This window comes from Microtus pennsylvanicus, chromosome 8 (genome assembly GCF_037038515.1).
Source record: "Microtus pennsylvanicus isolate mMicPen1 chromosome 8, mMicPen1.hap1, whole genome shotgun sequence".
Taxonomy (NCBI): Eukaryota; Metazoa; Chordata; class Mammalia; order Rodentia; family Cricetidae; genus Microtus; species Microtus pennsylvanicus.
In genome coordinates, this window is record NC_134586.1 from 77431653 (window position 1) to 77454837 (window position 23185).

The 23185-nt window shown below is 40.0% G+C and overlaps 1 gene segment (V, D, J or C); it reads right to left on the reverse strand.

The window, feature by feature from the left end:
* Nucleotides 1-513: 513 nt before the first annotated feature.
* Nucleotides 514-1030, reverse strand: LOC142855720 (immunoglobulin kappa variable 1D-13-like). The segment is given in 2 exon segments: nucleotides 514-833; nucleotides 958-1030. Coding segments are annotated over 2 exon segments (369 nt in total).
* Nucleotides 1031-23185: the final 22155 nt, after the last annotated feature.

Below are 23185 nucleotides of genomic sequence, written 5' to 3' on the forward strand. Positions count from 1 at the left end.
TCAGCATTATTGCCTATTAGTTGCCCATCTTTCTATCTTCTTTCTGCTTATCAGGGATCTGTATAAGTCTTAGTCCCTCACATACATACATAAGAAGATTGTATGTGCCAAAAAAAAAAAATCTTTTAGACTTTGTTGGGGACTCTTGGCCCTTTTCTTTCTTTCTTTCTTTCTTTCTTTCTTTCTTTCTTTCTTTCTTTCTTTTTTCATTTTTCTTCTCCTCCTCCTCCTTCTTTTCTATTTAAATCTCCCTTGAATTTTATTTGCTACCTGAATCCAAATAGATGCCATGATCCAGATGCATCATAAGTACTGAATTGTATTTTTAGTAAATCAAAAGTAAACCCATGCTTCTGGCACTGAGAAAGAGGAGGAATCTTCACAGCCACTTATTCCAAAGCCACTCAGTGCACTTCAAAGCCAACTTTATCTGAATAATGATCTCAGCAGGTAGAGTCACCAGGAGGAGCAGCTGAGCCAGCCCACACCTGCACTTCTGCTTTGCTGAATGGTTTATGTTATAACTTGTTCCACAGTGGGTGGGTAATCGTAGTACTGTTGGCAACAGTAAGTTCCAATATCTTCTGACTCCACACTGCTGATGGTGAGGGTAAAATCTCTCCCATACCCACTGCCACTGAACCTCGATGGGACCCCATCTTCCAAACTAGATACATCATAGATCAGGAGCTTAGGAGATTTCCCTGGTTTTTGCTGATACCAGCTTAATACACTGCCAATGTTCTGACTGGCTTGACACCTGATGGTGACTGTGTCTCCTAGTGATACAGTCTGAGATAGAGACTGGGTCATCTGGATGTCACATCTGGAACCTGGATTAAGAAGAGGAAAACACAACAAAACTTTGTAATGCTGTCTTCAAAAGTCAGTGCATAGAGTTCCATGACAGCCAGGCAGTGCTACCCACTCTGACATAAGCACTGCTGCCCTCCATACCTGGGATCCAGAGCAGCAGCAACCCCAGGAGATGAGCAGGAACCCTCATGTCCGTGCTGTGTCTTGACTGGGACTGTCTGCGACACAGTGTGTGACCAGCCTATTAAGAATTCCTCAGAACGGTGGGTTGTTCTCCTGTCACATGCAAATCAGCAGGGCCTAGAAGATGTGTACACAGCTACAGGACTGTCTCAACTCGGGAATTGAACTATACCAGCCTCAGGACCCAATGATTTGGGCCTGATCAGAACAATGTGTTATTCTTCTGCAGAAATGTGTTTCTCTCTAGGACTCAGGGGAAAGACTGACTCTGATTTATTTATTTATTTTATTAAAAGTTTCCGCCTCCATTCTTCCATTGATGGGGCATCTAGGTTGTTTCCAGGTTCGGGCTATTACAAATAATGCTGCTATGAACATAGTTGAACAAATGCTTTTGTAGTATGATGGGGCATCTCTTGGGTATATTCCCAAGAGTGGTATTGCTGGATCCTGGGGTAGGTTGATCCCGAATTTCCTGAGAAACCGCCACACTGATTTCCAGAGTTTTTGTACAAGTTAGCATTCCCACCAGCAATGGATGAGTGTGTCCCTTACTCCACATACTCTCCAGAAAAGGTTATTAGTGTTTTTGATTTTAGCCATTCTGACAGGTGTTAGATGGTATCTCAAAGTTGTTTGGATTTGCATTTCCTTGATTGCTAAGGAGGTCGAGCATGACCTTAAGTGTCTTTTGGCCATTTGAACTTCTTCTGTTGAGAATTCTCTGTTCAGATCAGTGCCCCATTTTTTAATTGGTTTAATTAGCATTTTAAAGTCTAGTTTCTTGAGTTCTCTATATATTTTGGAGATCAGACATTTGTCTGTTGCGGAGTTGGTGAAGATCTTCTCCCAGTCAGTAGGTTACCTTTTTGTCTTAATGACAGTGTCCTTTGCTTTACAGAAGCTTATATAGCAAGAACCTGTAAACAACCTAGATGCCCTTCAATGGAAGAATGGATTTTTTAAAAAGGGTGGAATATATACATATTAGAGTACTACTCAGCGGTAAAAAAAACAATGACATCTTGAACTTTGCATGCAAATGGATGGAAATAGAGAACACTATCCTGAGCAAGGTAACCCAGACCCAAAAAGATGAATATGGTATGTACTCACTCATTAGTGGAGTCTAACCATAAACAAAGGACATTGAGCCTATAGTTGGTGATCCTAGAGAAGCTAATTAAGAAGGTGAACCCAAAGGAAAAAAAATATGTAGTTATCCTCCTGGATATTGGAAGTATACAAGATTTCCAGGAAAAAATTGAGAGCTTGGGGATGGGTGTCATCATAGAAGCTTCATTCCACGACTAATAAAAACAGAGGCAAAGATACACAGCAGAGCACTGAGCTGAGTTCCCGAAAACCAGTCAAAAAGTGGGAGGAGTGAGAATATGAGCAAAGAGGTCAAGACTATGATGGGACACCCACTGAAACAGTTTACTTGAACTAATGGGAGCTCACTAACTCTGGCTGGACAGGGAAGGATCCAACATAGGACTAGACTAGTCCCTCTGAAAGTCATTGACAGTTGCAAGGCTGGCACAGACTGAGGGGCTACTGGCAGTGGTACCAGGCTTTATCCCTACTGCTTGTATGGGCATTTTGGAACCCATTCTCTTTGGAAGGAGACCTTGCTTAGCCTAGATATAGTAGGGATGGTCTTGGTCCTTCCTCAAAGCAATGTGCCTTACTCTCTCTGAGGAGTGGATGGGGTCAGGAGGGGGGTAAAATGGAGAGAATGTGAGGAGGGTAGGGAGTGGGAACTGGGATTGGCATGTAAAATGAAAAAAGACAGTTTGTTTTTGTTTTTAAGCAAACATGAGACTTAACTACAGGGTCCTTAGTTGTAAATGTATCTTGCCTTCAGTAACAAAACTTCTACTTCTAACATTGCTTTCTTTATTCTTCCTTCTTATTGAAGGAGAAGAGAAACAAATGTGGAGGGTAGAAAGTAAAGGAATAGAGATCTATGTAAAATCTGAAGGAAGAACAGCCTATGAAATGTCTTAGCTGACTAGACCTCAAGAAAGAGAAATTCTTTGACAGTAAAGCTGAAACAGAGGTTCGTGTCTAGAAAGGTGACATAAAAACAATCGAAGCCATCATTTTAGAATTATTTAAAAATAAAATCAAAACCAGAAGTTGTTGTTGGACACAAATATAATCAGTCTTCTTATTGCCCCTGAATATTGTAGTGATACCTCCTAAAAAATATGTTAACATTTCTCTTCATAAATTTCATCACCCTTCTCCTAAAGTGCTGAACACTTACTTTCTTCCTTCCTATCTGATTGTATGTGGGAGACTCTCATTGTTCAGGCCAAATTTGCTACTCAAATAAAGGAAAAAGAACAAGAAATAAAACTATATGTAATTGATTCTTTCCCACAAAAGGTGGTTTGGACTGCATAAGCAGATGCTCTTCTTTCTCTGATGAGGGGCCTTGCTGCATCAGTTGCTCCACTTCTTCTTGAGTATTTTGTCTTGTTCTCCACTGGCTTCTTCTAATCTCATAGTCCACCATTCATGTTTCTTTCTCATCCTCATCTATCAAGTCATTTTTCCCATGAAGCTGTCTTGGTCTTCTCTCTCGTCTACACCACTGAGTTTCTCACAGGAGTGAACTATACACCAGCTATTTCTTACTTCTCACTACCTCTTCATTATAATTATTATCCACCACAATAACAAAGTTTTAGATAGTTTTAACTGCTAAACACATTTATAGTTGTTCCTTAGTATCTATACGTAGTTGTTTCTAGGACCACACATACTCATCCAGATCAGCTGATAAGTAATGTCCTTATATAAAATAGCATGATATTTACATATAATTCTTAAAATCCTCCCATTTGAATCATTCCTAGACTCCCTAATACATAATAAAATGTAAATGCTATGTAAATTATTGTTATAACATATTTTCTGTATCAAAGGAAGAGTCTATATATGTTAAGTACAGATGTAGTTGGGTTTTTTAAAATGTATTTCCAGTCTGTGGTTGGCAGATATAAAACCTATGGTGTAGTGGATCTACTACTTACAATTTTGTCCTCGCCTTACTTGGTTCTCCCAAGTACCACTCCAAGTAGCCATGAGGCTCCACTGATTACCTTTCAAATGGGATTCTAATTCATATACATAAATTCTTATCCTTTCATAATTTCACACTTTTTCTGATTTTCCATATACCTTAGTTAATGGCCATTCATTCTTCTTTAGGTTTTTCTTTCTCTATTAGGTATTGGCTTATCATTTGACCTAATCATAACACACACTCACAAAAAGAAACACACACACACAAACTAGCTATCATACCCCTTCCCTTTCCCATATTCAAAGAAATCATACTTGGCTCTCTATGCCATTGATTCCTAAATTTCAAATTCTATCATCAATTAACTCATGAATTGAATAATAATCTAACAGACATCTCATATTTAATGTGTTTTAAAAGTACCATCTTTAGACGCATCACCTTCTGTTCTTTCCTTAAGGTCTAGTTATAACTTAAGTGAAAAGTCTTGGGAGTCATTCTAGATTCCTGTCTCACTGCGTAACTGACTTGATTAGGCTCTGTGTCTCCTACATGAATAATAAGATCTTTAATAACTACATTATTACTGCCTTGTACAGCAACTGGAAATTGGCAGAGTTATGATATTGGTAGATAAAATCAAGGAATGTATTAAAGATCTGTTTACTCCCAAATACTGATCCAGTCTCTTACCTGGTAGAAGCAAGGAGAGTTGGGGAAGAAGATGAAAATCTCCCCATGTGAGGAGACTGTTCTAATCTAGAGAAAGGGTAGTGGCATTTCAATTGTGTTTTAATACATAAAGACTGCCTGAAGAGCTGAGCGTAGAACAGTCCCGTTGGTTAGCCTTACAGACCAAATTACGGTAACACACACCTTTAAACCCAGTAGCCACAGTGACACACACCTTTAATCCCAGTAGCCACACAAGTTGCCGTAAAAACTGGATGGTGCCTGCCTTTAATGACAGTGGTGCACACCTTTAATACCAGCCCTTGAGAGGATTATAAAATGGGAGTAACCAGTTCTCAAAACACAGTCTCATTCTGAGATTCTTGGAGGAAGGATCATCATTTCAGACTGAGGTTGAGGTAAGAGGAAGTGGCTGGATGTTTTGGTTTTTTGTATCTTCAGATTGAACCCCAATTTCTGACACTGAATTTTTATTAATCATGCTTCAAGAAAGCTTATTGCTGTTTAAAAATGGACAGATTGTTAGTTCACAGCAGTGGAGGAAAAGGTATGGCTTGGCATCAACTGGGGCAGCTTCTGGTAGCTGTCAGTGGTAAGAGGAGAGAATTCTAAGTTTTTACTTTGTGTTTTGAGTTTTTAAAAAAATTGTAGCATGGTAAACTTCATGAGGCCTTAACTCTAGACAAAGAACTGCATGCAACAGAAAAACGCTAAGATCAGGAGAAGCAATCTTCCCCAAGGAAGGGTACACCAACTGATTATCAAATTGTCAGCCCTGAAAAGATACATACAAGTAACATTATACAGACTAAACGTGTTCTATTTTTATTTGTATTTAGGAACACAAACACAAAACAACAACAAATAAAGGAAAAAATATGAATTCAAAAGAGCAAAAAAGGGTACACACGATATTTTGGAGAAAGGAAAGGGAAAGGAGAAATGATGTAGTTAAATTATAATCTCAAAAAATAAGAAAAAAATTTTAAATATTTTGTTTCCTTTTCTTTGGGTTCTTTAGTTAGAAAACAAACAGGACCGTTAAAAAGATGCAAGTTTTATGTAGATGAAGCTCTGTCATGTTATGATAAGTGGAAGCTGAGTGAAGAAAGAAGGGACGGAGGAAGGGAGGGAGGGAGGGAGGGAGGGAGGGAGGGAGGGAGGGAGGGAAGGAAGGAAGGAAGGAAGGAAGGAAGGAAGGAAGGAAGGAAGGAAGGAAGGAAGGAAGAAGGAAGGAAGGAAATAACCTACACCACACACAAAAAAAAATCAAAAAGAAAAATCCAGGCTTAGTGGACGCATGTGTAATCCCAGCTCTATACAGGTAGAAACAAGTGGATCATCGGGACTCACTAGCTAGCCAGCCTGCCTAGCCTACTTAGGAAGTTCCAGTCCAGCAAGAGACTTTGTTGAGAGAGAGAGAGAGAGAGAGAGAGAGAGAGAGAGAGAGAGAGAGAGAGAGAGAGAGAGAGAGAGAGGAAGAAGAGGAGGAGGAGGAGGAGGAGGAGGAGGAGGAGGAGGAGGAGGAGGAGGAGGAGGAGGAGGAGGAGGAGGAGAATTAGAAGAAAGAGGAGAAAAGAGATGCATCGATGACCAGTACCAAGCTGCCTCTATCCTCCACACACATGTTCAGAGACATTCACATGCACCCACACTTCATTCTGAATATGCATGTTGAATATACATGTACACAAACTATTTTATTCTCAGTAATGTTGGAGAACAGTACCACAAGCATGTTTCTTTTTCATGATGATTTTAAAGAGTTTGTGCTGTTTTCCAATTTGCTTTTGTAGCCCTAGTAATCTGGATCATACAGAAAACTCAGCTCCTAGAAGTGGAACACTAGCTAGGGGTCACTTCACAGTAACAAGAAATTTGACTTAGCAGCTCACACATTGCTCAAAGGAGCACTTAGTTATTTTTCACATCCCTCTCAGTAAAAGATCTCACTTAAAATCATTATAAAAGCAGCACTAGAGAAGATGCAAATTAAAGAATAGATGAACCAATGATGCTAACTACTCAGTGGAACCACTATTTGGGTATAATTTTCTAAATATTATATATCATTCAGTAGCAATCACAGCATGCATTCATACATTTGTTGTTATGTTTCCTCTAGGTACAGAAGATTATGGTGACCACTGGTAGATTTTAAAAGATTTTGCAGCTGCTGTATTTGCCTTTAGTCAGTTACAATTTGAGAACTTGTGGAATATATTTCATGTTTAATATCAATAATAAGAAACTTCTGGAAAGGGCACTGTACCAAATACAAGTAGACACTATTTTTCCTACTGTACTCTGGACTTAAGAGCCTCACCTCCAGGCCCTCCATAAGAAAAGATGAAATTTCTTTTCTTTACATTAGTAAATTCTAGGATTAGGATGAGGGCATGGGAATATATTTTCATTTGTTTTGTGAGTTTGTTTATATATTTATTTTTAATATTTGGTACTGGTGATTGAACCAAGAGCCTCAAACATTCTAGGTAAACACCACTCCTGAGGTATACATCTCTGCTGCATCATAACCATATCATCATCAGAGTGCTAGGGATCATATCCAATATTGTAAGCAAATACTCTATCACTCAGGTATATATCCCTAACCTCAAGGAAATACATTTTCCAAACAAGAAATTTCATTATTTATTTTTAACTGATTACTAAAATATTAAAACATAGGTGATGATTCAGTCATTTATGGGAACCATGAGAAAGAAATTTTTGACCCATTAGCATCTTGGCAGGTTGTGGTCAGGGTCTTCATCTTCTACCCCTCAGGAAGTGTGGGACCAAGAATTCAAACTGACAGTTCCCATTGTATTTCTGGCATCTGAAATAAGATTTTTTTTTTTTTTGGATTTTTTGAGACAGGGTTTCTCTGTAGCTTTTGGTTCCTGTCCTGGAACTAGCTCTTGTAGACCAGGCTGGACTCGAACTCACAGAGATCCGCCTGCCTCGGCCTCCCAAGTGCTGGGATTAAAGGCGTGCGCCACCACCGCCCAGCCTGAAATAAGATGTTTTTAATGACGAAAAAATAAGCTGCTCTATTTCAGTGAGCTTCTATTTTTAAAAAGACTCTTTTTATATACTTAATCTCTAGTTTTGTCAACTGTTAAATTTTTAACACTTTTTGAGAAAAAGAATTGATTAAAAAGATTATTGTAGGTAACCAGAAATGACACATTTTTCTGTAAAGCAGCAATTTTTTCTATATGCACAGTCAGCAGTTTTTATTGCTTTTGTCATATAACATAAGACACTTTCATTCTTGGTGCCTTATTAGTGAACTCTCACAATATTCTAATGACTTGCACTTTGGGTGTATAACTTTTGTCTGAAAACACGATGCTCCATGTTTGGTGCAGGTACAAGGGGAAAGCCTTGGATCTACTGGTGAGCAGGATGCGTGCGTAGGGGTGGGTGGTTGTTTTGAGAGCTTCTTTTTTTACATGCATTTTTATGTCTATGCCTTGTTTATTATCTGCTACTATAATTCACCATCTTGAATGTTCGTGTTTATGCTGATAGTAACTAGACCCCTAACTAAATGCATCTAAGGCACTTTAGTAACAACAGTCCACACTCGAAGATGAAAGGAAAAAAGGAAAAGGCGTAATAATTAAAAGTTTTCTGTCTTAATTGTAGAAAAATTTAAAATTTGAAATGAGTGTTACTGGTTTCTTGCAGGACTCACCTCCATGATCAACTGTAACTTGCCTTAGCTTTCTTTGGATTTTAATCCACTTCCCTCAGTCTCGCACGCCTCAGGAATGCAGTTTGTTCAGTTCTCCAGCAGATGGTGCCATAGTTCATTTTGTTGGTTCTAGACACCTTCGAAGCTTCTATGTAGAGTAACCATTCTTACAAGAACTGTACCATGTTTGAACTCACATAACATTTATTTATTTTAATTCCAGAAGACGCTATATGCTGGTGAAGATGAAAAATTAACAGATGAAGAAGAATTTGAATTGCTTGCTGGACTATGGCTGTCTAGCTCATAGTGCCAATACCAGTTCAGTTAGTTGCCTGAGCTAGGGGCATCAGTAGCAAGGTCCACAGCTACCAAAAAAGTATGTTAGAGGCGCTGATGCTCATTGGTGTACTGAAAGGCTTGTTTTATTGTCTGTTTTAATATGTTTCTTAGGTAAATAGTAAAAATAGTGGTTTTGCGTCACCTCACACCAAGTCTCTAGCCATTTGCTGGGGGGAAGGGCAGGGAGTGTAGACCAGAGGTTAATAGGAAGGGGGTTTTTCCTTCATTGTTTTTCTCCTTATTTTTTGAGACAGGGTCTCTCACTGAACCTGGAGCTGACTGATTTAGCTAAACTGGCCACATTCATATGTGCATGAGTGCACAGACTCAAATAGGTATATAAACACTACACACATATGTGCACATGTGCGCACGTGCACACACACCAAAATAAAAATTTGTACAATTGATGGTTTAGCTCTTTATGTGTACTCAAAGAATATTTTATTTATACCTTATATGAAGCTGGAGAGATAGTTCAGTGGTTAAGAGCACTTGCTACTCTTGTAGCAGATCCAAGTTCTGTTCCCAGCATTGACATGACAGCTCACAAATGTCTGAAACTCCAGTATCAGGGGATTTGATGCCCCCTTCTGACCTACTTTGGTACTGCACACACCTGGTGTACCTATATAAATGAAGGCAAAATACTCGTACACATAAAATGAAAACAAAATGTTATAAAGAATTAACCTATATCTGTTCATATCAGAAGTGACATAAACAGAATGAAGGAAACAAGCATGTATTTCCTGGAAATTTTCTCTTATTAACTCAGAAATCTCTAAGTTCAATATTTTAAGGAATTTTCTACTAGTTCTAGTGAGCAAACACATTGTCTTGCTATATTTCTTTGCTGACTATAACAATAAAATTAAGTAGGGTTGGGGGGGACTTCTAGTCCATATATTTTTTATCTTTTTTTGTTGAGACCTAAACAAAATCCTACTTTTAGGTGGCCCTGACTGTGGAAAAGAGTTCGTCTTGGGGAGTAAAGATCAGGGGAACAGGCAGCCTCATGAACCCTCATAACCTTTAGGGAGAGCGACGGCTCCAGGTCTAGTCCTTCTGGCAAGAACCATGGTCATGCAAGCCCTGTCTCTTCTCTCAGACAGGTCTGCATTTTGCTTCAAGTGATACAGTTAGTTCCTGGCACAGGAGCCCGGTGGTGATGGGCGGAGGAGAGAGAATTTCCAGAGCTCGAAGGTATGTTGTTAAATGAATCTATAATAGATTTGATCATCACTGCTATTTATTCAGGTGATATTTGGCTCTTTGTGGGTTGAAAATGATACCAGCTTAGCCACTGAGTCAACTGCACACCTTTGCTGCTGCCCTTCCAGAAACTGGAAACTGAAGCTGTTCCAGCTGGTACACAGCAAAAGTTAAAGAATGAATGAGTGTTTCTGCTGAACTGACGTATAAAGTTAAAAATAGACCAAATTAACTTATAGCTTTAGTCATTAGAGGGAGAAACCTTCTGAAGGCACAGTTACTTCAAGGAACCCCCAGCGGCCTTCTGAAGCACTGATTTGTGTTCTGTTTCTTGACCTGGAGGATGGCCAAATGGGGATTTCCAGACTGAAATGACACATCCCAGTGAATCAGTGATACTCATGGTGCCTGCAGTATTCATTATAAAGAAAATGCCTAGCTATCAGTTTCCATTTTGTGTCATATTTTGATATCAGAACATATGTGATGAACAATAGCACAGTTTTAGTTTTTATTTGACTTGGTTTTGGGTGATAAGGACAGTATGTGGGATCAAAACTGTCCCTGAAGAGATTTGTTTTTGGTTTGTTTATTTGCTTGTTTGGGGGTTTTGGTGGTAATGATGGTGGTGGTGGTTTCTTTTTTGCTTTGTTTTGTTTTGTTTGTTGTTTTTGTTTTTCAAGACAGGCTTCTCTTTCACTTTGGGGCCTGTCCTGGTCCTCACTCTGGAGACCAGACTGGCTTCAAACTCACAGAGATCCACCTGCCTCTGCCTCGTGAGTACTGATATTAAAGACCTGCGCCACCACACAGCCTGGTTTTGTTTTCTATACAAAGTGACTTTTTTTTCCGGCTGTGGATTGTGTTGTAGCCTGGCTGCTGGTCTTGAATCTCTGGGTTAAGAGCTCTCCATCACTAGTTCAGTTAATGTGCTTAGATGCAGGAAAGAGAGTTCATCTTTCCGCCAGCCCTCCTGTTACTCAGACACCTTGGAACATCCACATGTTTGGCTCATAAGGCCAGCAAGCCCAGGTCTTCTGAACATAGCAGTGGGATGACTGACCTCATAAGCTCCAAGTGCTATGAAACTACCGGTGCAGCTGATTACACAGGTAAGCTAGCAGGGGCCATTTCTGCCGTTTTGCTCAGGGATTTTTAAAGAACATTCTAAAATCAAATCTTTTTGTTCCAAAAGTATAGGTAAAAATTAAACTGTTTGTCCCAATTGCCTCTTCAAAACTTGATTTCTGCTCCAACAGTTACCAGTCTCACCACAGTCAACGATCCAACTCAGCAGAAGTTTCTACACAGCTTTCTCCAAGGAACTGATGAAGAAAATTAACTTGCAATCACCCCCAAACTTCGCTGTTACTCAAGCCCTTATGGCATTATTGGTAGAAAAAGGGGCCAAACTGAGACCTAACTATGATAAGTCAGAAGTAGAAAAGAAAGGCCGGTTTTTAAGGGTTTGAGCACAGTCTTCGGGTTGACTTAATTCATGTTTTAAGAGGTGTTGTTTTGCACTGTGTATGTGATAAATGACGTTTCTTACATTTAGAACACATACGAATTTCGTAGACATTTTCAGTATTTGGGACAGGTCTCACTGTGTGGTCCCAGAAAGGCACCACACCTGCAATCCTCCTACCTGTGCCTCTTCAACACTGGGATTACACAGACATGCAAGAGAATATTAGAAGAAATGAACCGATTAGTGTGCTTATAGATAACGACTTTAATCAACATAAATGATGGTATGGTTCTTTAATAAAATTTAAATAGAGATGGTATTTAAGAAAACATTTTGAAAGAACTACTTAAATTACTATTTCACCTTTGCTTCAGTCAAGAACATTTAGCCAAGATTGGGGGGCTTTGGGATCCATTAATCTAGTTCCTTGATTAGCTGTTAAGATTGATTTTTAATTATTTATTTATGTATCTGGTGCTGAGTATTGGAACCCAGGGCCTTGTGTGTTCTGAGAATGCTGTCTCTCACTGACCCATAACCCCAGTTATGTCCCTGATAAGATGCTCTCTAAGCAACAGACACTAGATTGTTATTCCTAAGGACCTATTTCTGCCCATTGCATAGGCCAGAAAGTTGCCTGCTGTATTGCCAGTCCATTAAGTCCTTAGAGCAAGGACTGCCTGTTGATGTATCATAAAACAGGGTAGTGCTTTAACAATAGGTGCATGTACACTGCTCTACTAGCACATCCGTGCTAGTATATATTGATGTACAAGTATATCCCTGTGTGCAACTGTCTAGCTCCATGAAAGCTGATGTTGTACATCTATGAGTTAGTACTCATTAAATTTGTGTTTCTATAATAGTACATCTGTGTACAACTATACCCTTACATCCATGTATACTTCTTTGTGAGAGCATGGGTAATACTGAATCTATGTGTCCTCCCTTTACTTGAATGTCTACATGAGCTTCTTTCTACATGTACTGATACACCTGTGTGGACTGCTGTTTATGGGCATCCGTGTGTTCGATTTACCAAGAAATACTGAGACACATCAATAATAGAATGTCACGGTGCACTGCTCTACATCTGCACAAGTGCATCTGTGTCCGTGTGCAATGCAGTAATAGTATCTTCATTCGTTGCACTTCTTTTCTAGTGAATATATGTATAGTGCTGTCCCAGTAGATCTATGGGTGTGCAGGAGCAGTACAACCAAGTTTGCTGATGTGCATGTGCATACAGGGGCACTGTTGAACTAGTCTATCCTGTGCACTGATCTACTGCTACAAAGGGGTGCATGGCTCATAAAGGCAGGCATGTGCACTACTGTACCCGTACACCCATGGGCTCCATCACTTCAGTACATGCACATCTGTTTACGCTGCAGTAGAAGGACTTCTGTTTCTACGAGACACATGTGCGTTGCGTTGCAATACTATTCCTTTCAAGTACATTGCAGTACTCACATATCCATGTATGGTCCTATCTACTACTTCCATGAAGCCTGGAGTTTGGCCATATGTCCTGCTATAGTAATATATCCCTATATGCTTCTGCAATAGCACATCTGTGTCTACATGTATAATAGTACATCCATGTGTAAAATGTTAGGAGTATACCCATAATCACTACTCCAATATGAAATTCTTGTGTGGTCCTTTACTAGTACATCCATGTGCGTTGTTGCACTAGTGCATTCTAGAGTACTGCTATTATTCTGGCACAGTTGTGTGCACTCCTGTACGCGAATGTCAGCAAGCACTGCTCTTGCCTTGCATCTGCATGAAGCGGTATATGAGCAAATCCGTGTGTACTACTCCAGTAGTACATGCAGGAGTCCTTCTGTACTCATACAGCCTTGAGCTCTTCCTTGAGTACACCCGTGTATATGGCTACACAGCTCATCTTTGTCTAAATCTGTATAACTACATAATTATGTGCTGCTATGCAATCATATTCATGTACAGGGCTATACACATACATCCCTGTCAAGTGTTGTGATCGTATATTAGCTCATATTGCTTGGCTTGCACATTAGTGTATACTAGTCCAGCACTTCCTTGTGCACTGCTCTAATGCTATACCCAAATGCACTGATGTGTCAGAACATCCGTGTGAGGAAGCGTACTACTACATCCATGTACAGTGCTGTATCTCCATGTGCAGTACACTGCGAGGACATCCTTGTTCTCCGCTCTTCGTGCACATCCATGTACCAGGTGATACTAGGATGCCAGTATGCAGTGTTCTGCTTCTGCACTAGCATATCCATGTTTCAAACTGTACAAAGACATCCATGTGCAGCGCTGTGTGTATTCAGAGTGCTACTTTACTCACACGATGCGCACTGATGTTCCAGAGTCGACAGCAGGAGCAGCACGTCGATCCTGTGCGTGGCTGTAGCTGTATAGCCATGTCTGCTGCTGTAATTGCACATTCCTATATACGGGTGTAATAGTTCATCCATGTATAATGTTGTAGGAGTACATGCATGTACTCTCTGTTCATGCATATCCATGTGAACTGTTGTACCAGCATGTACATATGCACAGTTATACCAGAACATCAGATGTATTTCTCTATCTGTACTTCTGATTCAAGTGCAGTGCTATAAACAGGTGTTGCTTTCTAGTACATCTATGCTCACTTCTGTTAGACCTCCACGCAGAGCATTAAAAGTACAACCGTTCTTTCTGCCGTACTATAGCTTCCATCTGAAACATATGCTTGTCCATCCTGAAAGTGTGTGCCCTGCTGTTCTAGTTTAGATGTGTGTACAGCTATACAAGCACATCCATCACCTTTGCTATACACGCACCTCAGTTTACCTGCAGTAGGAGTACATCAGTTTCTGTCAAGATGCCATTGTGCAGTGCTTTACAACACTGGAGTCTGCGGCACTGCTAGTACGTTCACATGCAGCGGTGTACCAATAGGCTCTCATGTGCGGCTGTCTGGTACTTCCATGTGTGCTGGTGCTGTTTTTCCAAATTAGCTGAGACCCTAGGCACAGCTGTCTGCCTCTTTTTTTTAATTATCTGTACCTTCAGGCACAAGGGTCTGCGTTTTTCCTGATTAGCTGAATCCATGAGTACAGGTGTATGTGTTTTTCCTGATTATATGAAACCCTGGGATCAGCTCTGTTATTTTCCTGATTGCCTAGACCCTGGGCACAGGACTGTGCTCTTTTCCTGATGAATGGCACCATAGGGCCCAGGTTTCTTGATTTTTCTGATGAGTTAGCTGCGGTATTGATACAGGTATCTGTACTTTTCAGATTACCTATGTCCATGGGCATTGCAGGCTGACCTTTTCCTGGTTACCTAAGCCCCTTGGCAAAGCTGTCTGGTTTTTCTGTTTGCCCGTTTTGTGTTTGCCTCTACCTTGGGTAGGCCCATAAATGCTTATTTCTGAGTATCTGCACCTGGCCATGTGTGTCTGCACTTAGTCATATTCTCTGCACCCCTGAACACAGATGTCTGCATTTATCCAGGTTACATGCACCATGGGCACAGTACTGGAACTTACACAGACTGTGCTGTTGTCAAATGTTCTTGTACATTTCTTGATTAGTTGGTGCACTAATCATGGGTATATGGGTATATGCATCATTAGTTAAATTGTGGTAACAACTGCCTTTTTTTGTTTTTGTTTGTTTAGATTAGCTGTACCTCTGAAATTGGTCTAATCAGTTATCATGATCAAATGCACATTTACTCTCAGGTGTCTATGCCTTTCTGTATAGATTGCAGCCCTTGGCTCAACTCTCTATAATTCTTTCAGATTAGTTTCACCCCTAGGTGTCCCTGGTTTGCCTAATTAACTGCAACTCAACACACAGGTGCCTTTCCTATTCTTAATTAGCTGTAGCCCTGACCACAGCATATTTGATCGTAACCCTAATCCTACACTTATTCTAACCTAACCTGTAACCAGAAATTGAACCCTTAACCCTAACTCTAAGCTAATGTTAACCTCAAATCCCAAACTCTAAACTTAACACGTTGTCTAATCATAGCCTTAACCCAAATCCAAGCAATAGCTCTAATCTTACACTAAGCAAATGACTAACAGTAAGTGCAATGCTAATTTTAATACTAATTGGGACCCTAGCAGTAATCATAACCCTAGCCCTAGCACTAAAACCCTTACATAAACCTACCCGTAACCCTAACATTAAAAAAAAGCTCTATATCTCTTAGATACTTAACTGAAACCATTCTTTGTAACTTGGAATAACGTGCCACCAGAGCTTGCCACGCAGTAACACTGATCAGAGAGGTAGGTCATAGATGCAAGCTGGCCATCTAGTAGCTCAGACAGAAGCCTAGCCCAAAACAGGCCTTGATATGCTAATAAACCTCCCCAAGGTAGTGTTGTTATGCTAGTGATCCAGTATGTGGCAAGCTGGGGGTGGGAGTAGAGAGGAAGGGAGAGGAGGATGGGAACATGGGGGATCAGGATGGTCAAGTTGGGGATGGAATGGAGGGGAGAGTAATGAGAGAGATATCTTGATAGAGGAGGCCAATATTGGGTTAGAGAGGAAACTTGTGCCAGGGAAACTCCCAGGAACTCAGAGGATGACCCCAGCTAAGACTCCTAGCAATAGTGGAGAGGGTGTCTGAACTGACCTTCCCCTGTAATCAGATTGGCAACCACCCTAATTGTCCTCATAGAGCCTTCATTCATGGAAGGAGATGCAGAGAACCGCAATCAAGCACTGGGCCAAGTTCCGGGAGTCCAGTTGAAGAGACGGTAGAGGGATTATGTCTGCAGAGTGTTGGGGGGAATAGGGGGTGTCAAATTATAAGGGGTAGAGGGATGCCTAGATTATGACGGGGAAACCCACAGAGACAGCTGAGCTGACCTTACATTAACTTTACATCACACTCTAAATTAACACTATCCATAATCCTAATCCTAGCTCTACCACAAACATTAAATTTAAACCTAGCCATAATGCTAACCCAAGGACTAACAGTATCTGCAACTGTAAACCTAGCCCTAAAGGTAACACTAGGGCAACCTCTAAATCTAAATATAATCTTAGACAAAACACTAATACTGTACCCAGTCCTACCCTAAAATTAACCATACCTGTAAATCTCACACGAAGTTTAGAAATATAATTGAAACTTCCATTCCCTAACAAAAACCCTGACCTAACCATAACCCTATTCCTATTCCTAACTTTAACATTAATCTTAGAATAGAAATAAAAGTATCTCTAGAACTAACACTAACTCTGGCTGTTACCCTAACTAAACTTAACCTTTTCTTACCATAGAGTAACCTTAACCCATCTCTTTCTAATCCTAATGCTAACCCTAACCCTAGCCTTAATATACAATAATTCTAATGAAATTTTAAACCAAATCCTAACCTTAACCCTCCATCTTGTTCAAACACTAAAACTAACTAAAATCCAATTTTTAACAATAAATATACCCCTGGCTGAAATGCAAAATGAAGCTCTACCATACCTGAGTCATCCCAAGATATGACCCTAACAATAACCCCAACAGTAAATGGAATAGTCACAAAGCTCAGTAGTAAAGTTAGATCACACCCTAAAGCTAATTCTAACACTACTCTAACATATGACCAACAAAAATGCAGTCCTAAACTTGATATTAACCCTACCTCTAATCTTATCTCTAATGCTAACATTAACCACCACCATTGCCTAAAATTAGTTCTAATCCTACCCATAAACCTTAAACCTAACACTAAACAAAATTTTACACCTAACAAAAACATTGTCTCTAACCCTAATATTATCCTAAACATAGCCTTAATTCTAGGCCTATTTCTAAACCTATCTATAATCCTAACACTAGCATTAGTCATGACCCTAACCCTAAACCTAACAGTAGACAACTTAAAATAGCATCCCAACTCTAATTCTTGCCCTATGCTGAACCCTAGCTGAAAGAGTAGCCCTCAATGAAATTGTAACCCTGCCTTAAGTCCCAACTATGTCTAAAACTAACTTTAAGCCAAGTTCTAAGACTAATTATAGCCCTTTGTATAAGAATATACAAAGCTCTGCCTCACACTACCTATAAACCCAACCCTAATCACAAATCTAAACCTAAACCTAGGTCTCAAACTAACCTCAGGACTAACAGTAAGCCTAATAATAAATGAAGCCAAGCTTTAGTCTTAAGCCTATACCTAACTGTAACATAAACCTTAGAAATGGCAACAATACTATCCTTAGCCCTAACCTTAACCCTCCTCTAAGTCTTATATTAATCTTAGACATATACCTAAACTGTTCCTTGTTCTACACAAATGATCATAACTCTAACTCTCACATTAATCTCAGAAATAAACCTAAGACTCTCTAGACCCAAGGCTAACCTGAGTCATATCACTAACCTGAACTACTCTAATCCTAATACAATGCAGCTCTAATAAGACTCTGACTGAATAATACATCTAACACAAACAATAAAAAATAAATTGGTCTAACTCTAACACTAACAATATGTCTCACACTAATGATAGATACATCGAGCTCCATCCCTACTCTGTGTCCTGTGCCTGATGCTGGTACCGACCCTAATCATAATCCTACTCTAAATTTAACCCTCACAGCTTTATTTGTAAATTTACAACAAATCCTGATCTTAGCCTATCACGCTATTCCTACATTTAGCCACACCTAAAATCCTAACCATACCGCTATCCTAAACCCCAGCAGTAATCAAAACCCTAAACCTAGCACTAATTATAATAAGTTAAACATTGTCCAAACCCATTCCTAACCTTAACCTTAGCACTAAAAAGAAAAACCTCTACATTTAATCCAAGCACTGCCTTCAATTCTAGTCTTACCCCCAAACTAACCCTAAATCTAGCCCTAAATTCTAACCAGAACCACAACACTGTCTAGGCTAACCCAAAACCTAATACTAGCTCCAGCCTTAGACTAATTTGAATACTAACCCAAAGCCTAGCACTCACCATTAACTTAGAAATAACAACAATACTGTCCCTAAACTTAACCTAAACCCTATCTATCTCTAACTCTGACATTAATCTTAGATATATGCCTAATACTGCAAATGGTCCTACAAGTACTACCCCAGACCTAAGTATAACCCTAAAACTGCCTTACCTCAAACATTAATCTAAAAAGTATAACTAATAATGTCTCTAGCTCCAACCCTAACTCTGATATAACTCTAAACAGATACTAGCCAAAACCCTAATTATACATATAGCCAGAACACCAAAACTAACCATAAACAAAAACTAACCGTAAACTTTTTTCTAACCCTAACAGTACCCCTTACTCTAGAGCTACACCAAGCCCTATCCATACTGGATCCCTAAGCCTAATACCAGCTCTGACCCTAGCCATAAATCAAACCCTAAATTTAACTGTTATGTAGCTCTATTTAAAAGTTTATGCCTAAGCGTAAAATTCACCCTAGCTATAACCATACCCTAAGTCTATATCTAAAAGTGATTACATTAGTAGTCATAAAAAAAACTAACCCTAGCACTGGACCATAATCATAACTTAAATCTAACCCTAGCTATCTTAGTTAAGGCTTCTATTGCTGTGAAGAGACATCATGACCATGGCAACTCTTCTAAAGAAAACATTTATTTGGGGCAGCTTGCTTACAGTGTCAAAAGTTCAGTCCATTATCATCATGATGGGGAACATGATGGTATGCAGGCAGATGCGGTGCCCCACATTGACTTCCTCCAACAAAACTATAATCATTTGAACAAAGCCACATGTCCTAATATACCACACTTTAAAAGATTATGGAGACCAATTACATTCAACTACCACACTATTCTAAACAAAATCCTAACTATGACATTAAACAAAAATCTACACCTATTCTAAACATTGACTCTGATACTAGTATTTATTTATTTATTTATTTATTTATTAAAGATTTCTGTCTCTTCCCCACCACCACCTCCCATTTCCCTCCTCCTCCCCCAATCAAGTCCTCCTCCCTTGTCAGCCCAAAGAGCAATCAGGGTTCCCTGACCTGTGGGAAGTCCAAGGACCACCCACCTCCATCCAGGTCTAGTAAGGTGAGCATCCAAACTGCCAAGGCTCCCACAAAGCCAGTATGTGCAGTAGGATCAAAAACCCATTGCCATTGTTCTTGAGTTCTCAGTAGCCCTCATTGTCCGCTATGTTCAGCGAGTCTGGTTTCAGGAGCAGAAGAAGAGAGAGCATGAGCAAGGAACTCAGAACAGCGAGGGGTGCACCCACACACTGAGACAATGGGGATGTTCTATTGGGAACTCACCAAGGCCAGCTGGCCTGGGTCTGAAAAAGCCTGGGATAAAACTGGACTCTCTGACACTAGTTTTAAACATAAATCTAACCCTACTAGACCGCTACTTCTAACCTTAACCCCATATATACTTGTAAGTCTAGTAATAGACTTAAATTTAATAGCACTAAAGTCAGGTCTAACACTAAGTTTAAGCCTATACATAAATATTTTCCCAAATTATATCTTTCACATTAAACTTAACCCTAGCTTAAACACTAGCTGTATATGTATCCCTGATCCTAAACAAAACTGTAACCTTACCTCAGGTCTGTACCTAAAACTAAGTCTTCAATAACTTCTACCCTAGCTCCAACTATTCCTCCTACACTAATTTTACACCTGCCCTAAGCCTAACATTAAGTACATTCTAATACTCATCTTAACTCTAAAACTAACAAAAAAAAGTAGCCTTAATTCTATCCCTAGCCCTAACTCATATCCAACACTAGCCATAAAACTAAACTTAAAATTAGCTCTAACCCTAGACCTAATTTGAATACTAGCCTTAAACCTAACTCTAATCCCCCACTTAAAACACTAGCCCTAAGTAAATTCCAAGAATTAAGTGAAATTGTAATGCTACTTTGACCCTGGACCCTAAATATAACCTTACATGTAAAACTAATCCCAGGATCAATGCTAACACAACAAATATAGCCCTACCTTAATACTAAGTCTCCTCTAACTCTTAAGCTAACCTTAGAAATAACAGCACTACTGTATTTCCAAGCCCTAAGTCAAACCTTTAACCTGCCTCTAACCTAATCAAACTACCAAATCAAGCATTAGCCATAACATTGCACAAACAAAACCCTAAACCTATGACTAACTTTATCCCTCAAACTTAACAAAGCTTTACACCTAACCCAAATACTGCTTCTAACCCTTAACCCTAAATCTAACCCTAATCTAGTTCTAATTCTAACACTAGCCTTGACCTGACATCTAACCTAGCCAGATTCTAAACCTAACACTATTTTTAACACAAGCCCAACATTATCTCCAACCCAAGTTGTAGCCCTATCCCTAACCACAAGCCTAAAACTAGTTCTATCCTAGACATAAGTTCTATCCTAGCACTTACCTGAGCCTTCAAAAAACTAAACTCTTGTTCTAAGTCTATCCTTAGCCCTAAATAGAACTGTAGCACTACCTCAAGCAAAATACCTAAAAATAGGTTTTTAACTAACCCTAATTCTTAATCTAACAATATTTGTAGCTTTTAAAGAACTTCATAGCAAGCCCTAAACTATCCCTAATGATAAACCTAACAATGGCTCTCCTAACAGTCTGAACCATAAACCTAAACTTAGCTCCAACCTAATCACAGGATAAACACTAAACCTAATGACAATGTAACATTGATCTTAATTTTAAGCCTACTTTCTTTTTTTTTTTTTAATTTTTTTATTGATAAAAGGAGGATAAAGAAAAGAAAAAAAAAAAACAAATTTCCACCTCCTCCCACCAGCCTCCCATTTCCCTCCCCCTCCTCCCACTCTTCTCCCCCGCCTACTTTCAACTCTATCATTAATCTTAGAAATATAACTGAAACAGTCCCCATTCACCACTGGACCCAGCCTCCCATTTGGGCTACAGTATTCTACCAACCCTTTGGCTAAAACAGGGGGCACACAGGTATCGACAATCTGGTGTGCTAATTGTAACATTCCAAGGGCTATTCAAGTAACCGTTGAGCTGTTTCACCACATAAGAGGCATTAACAATATTAACAGATGTCACACAGATGGAATAATAAGTTCTAGCCATAAGTCGACTTGCTCCTACAATGGGGCAGTCTGTTGATTTAAATTCAAAAGACCAGATTCAATGTGGACATTCAGGGCATTTTGAGTGTGGAGAGCAGCATTGACTTGTCTCGCTAGTTTATCCACGATGTCCAACACCAACAATGTTTGTGCCATTGCCAGTCCTGCGACCATGGCTGCAGCAACAGACGCCATGATGACAGCGCCCACTGCAGCTGTCACTCCAAAATCTCGTTTTTCTCGATACAGAGTCATCTCAGTCTACTTAGTCTTTTCGGTAATTGGCAGTGGTATGATGGCTGGTACCTGAACCAACAAGGCAGCACGGGAGTGGTCATCCAAGCAGTGGCTCAGGTCACAGTTTCTGAAAGAACCACAAAGAATATCTTTTCCCCCAAAAGTGCTATTCCATACTACAAAAAGGAAAAGAAAAAAAGAACGAACTAGCTGCTTCAGCAGAGACACTGCCAACAGGTGTTTGGAATACTAGACTTGAGAAACTCCCACAGCGTTTCCTTTTGGGGAACCGTCTGTAAAAACTGTTCCAGCTCCCAGCAGAGGCCTAGGTTTTACTACCCGTGAAAAGATAACAGTATGATTTTTTAAAGAAACTTAACAATGAATGTTGGAGATAATGGCTATCAATCATTGCATCAGTTGATAATAAATATAGAGTCCAATCATCATTCTATTGCTGTAAATGTAACAATTGATCTTTATCATAGGGAAGTACAATTTTGTCTGGAAATTTGCCAAAGGTTTGTGTACTCATTTTCCTACTTTCCAAAGCAATTGCAGAACTCATAATATGGCGAACAACACGAGGAGAAACAGGCCTATGTACGCACATAATAGGTCCAGATTGCCCAAAAAACTCCAGTTGGTGCAAAATGAGATGTTAATACTAATAATTGTATAGGCTTATCATAATCCACCCTTTGTAAATGCACCTGTTCTATACTCTACCTAAGCAATTTTAGAGCTGCTTCAGGAAATCTTACTGGCCTGAGCCACTACAACCGGCCCAGGCTGCACACAGGCTCAAAGACATTTCACAGCTACTAAGAGGGTTTCTCGAGTGCTGCGGAGAAAACCTACTGCTCGCACCACAGACTCTTGGGCTTGCAGAGCCTGGAACCGCCACCGTCTTTTCCTTGCTCCACTGCTGCCTTCTCAGGCAGCTCAGCAGGGTCTGTGCTCCAGCTTTTCTTGGCTCCCAGGTAGGGCACCGACTTGGCCAGGGCAATGGGCTTTCTGCCACAGCCGCCTAGCAAAGCTCTGCTCCAGCTGTCTTCTAGCCCCAGCTGCATTCGTTCTGAGTCCAAACTGGTGCATGGAGCGGAGCAGAACTCAGGAAGGCAGGCTTGCTGCTCCAGAACCACTGAAGGGCCCCCACTTAAATAATCTTTTAGGCTGATGACACCCCAAATCCCATTCCGGCTTCTTCCTGCTGAGTGGGGGCTCTGCATTCTGGGGGTATTTTACTGCAACATTTCAGGATGTCTCAGTGAATCCAACCACATGAATCTTGAATAAATCCTCAGGTTCTCATCCTCTGTGGAGACGAAAGCAGACCCTCTTTTCCAAAGCATGAAATCCTTAGGCCCGTACTTTAAAGTCAA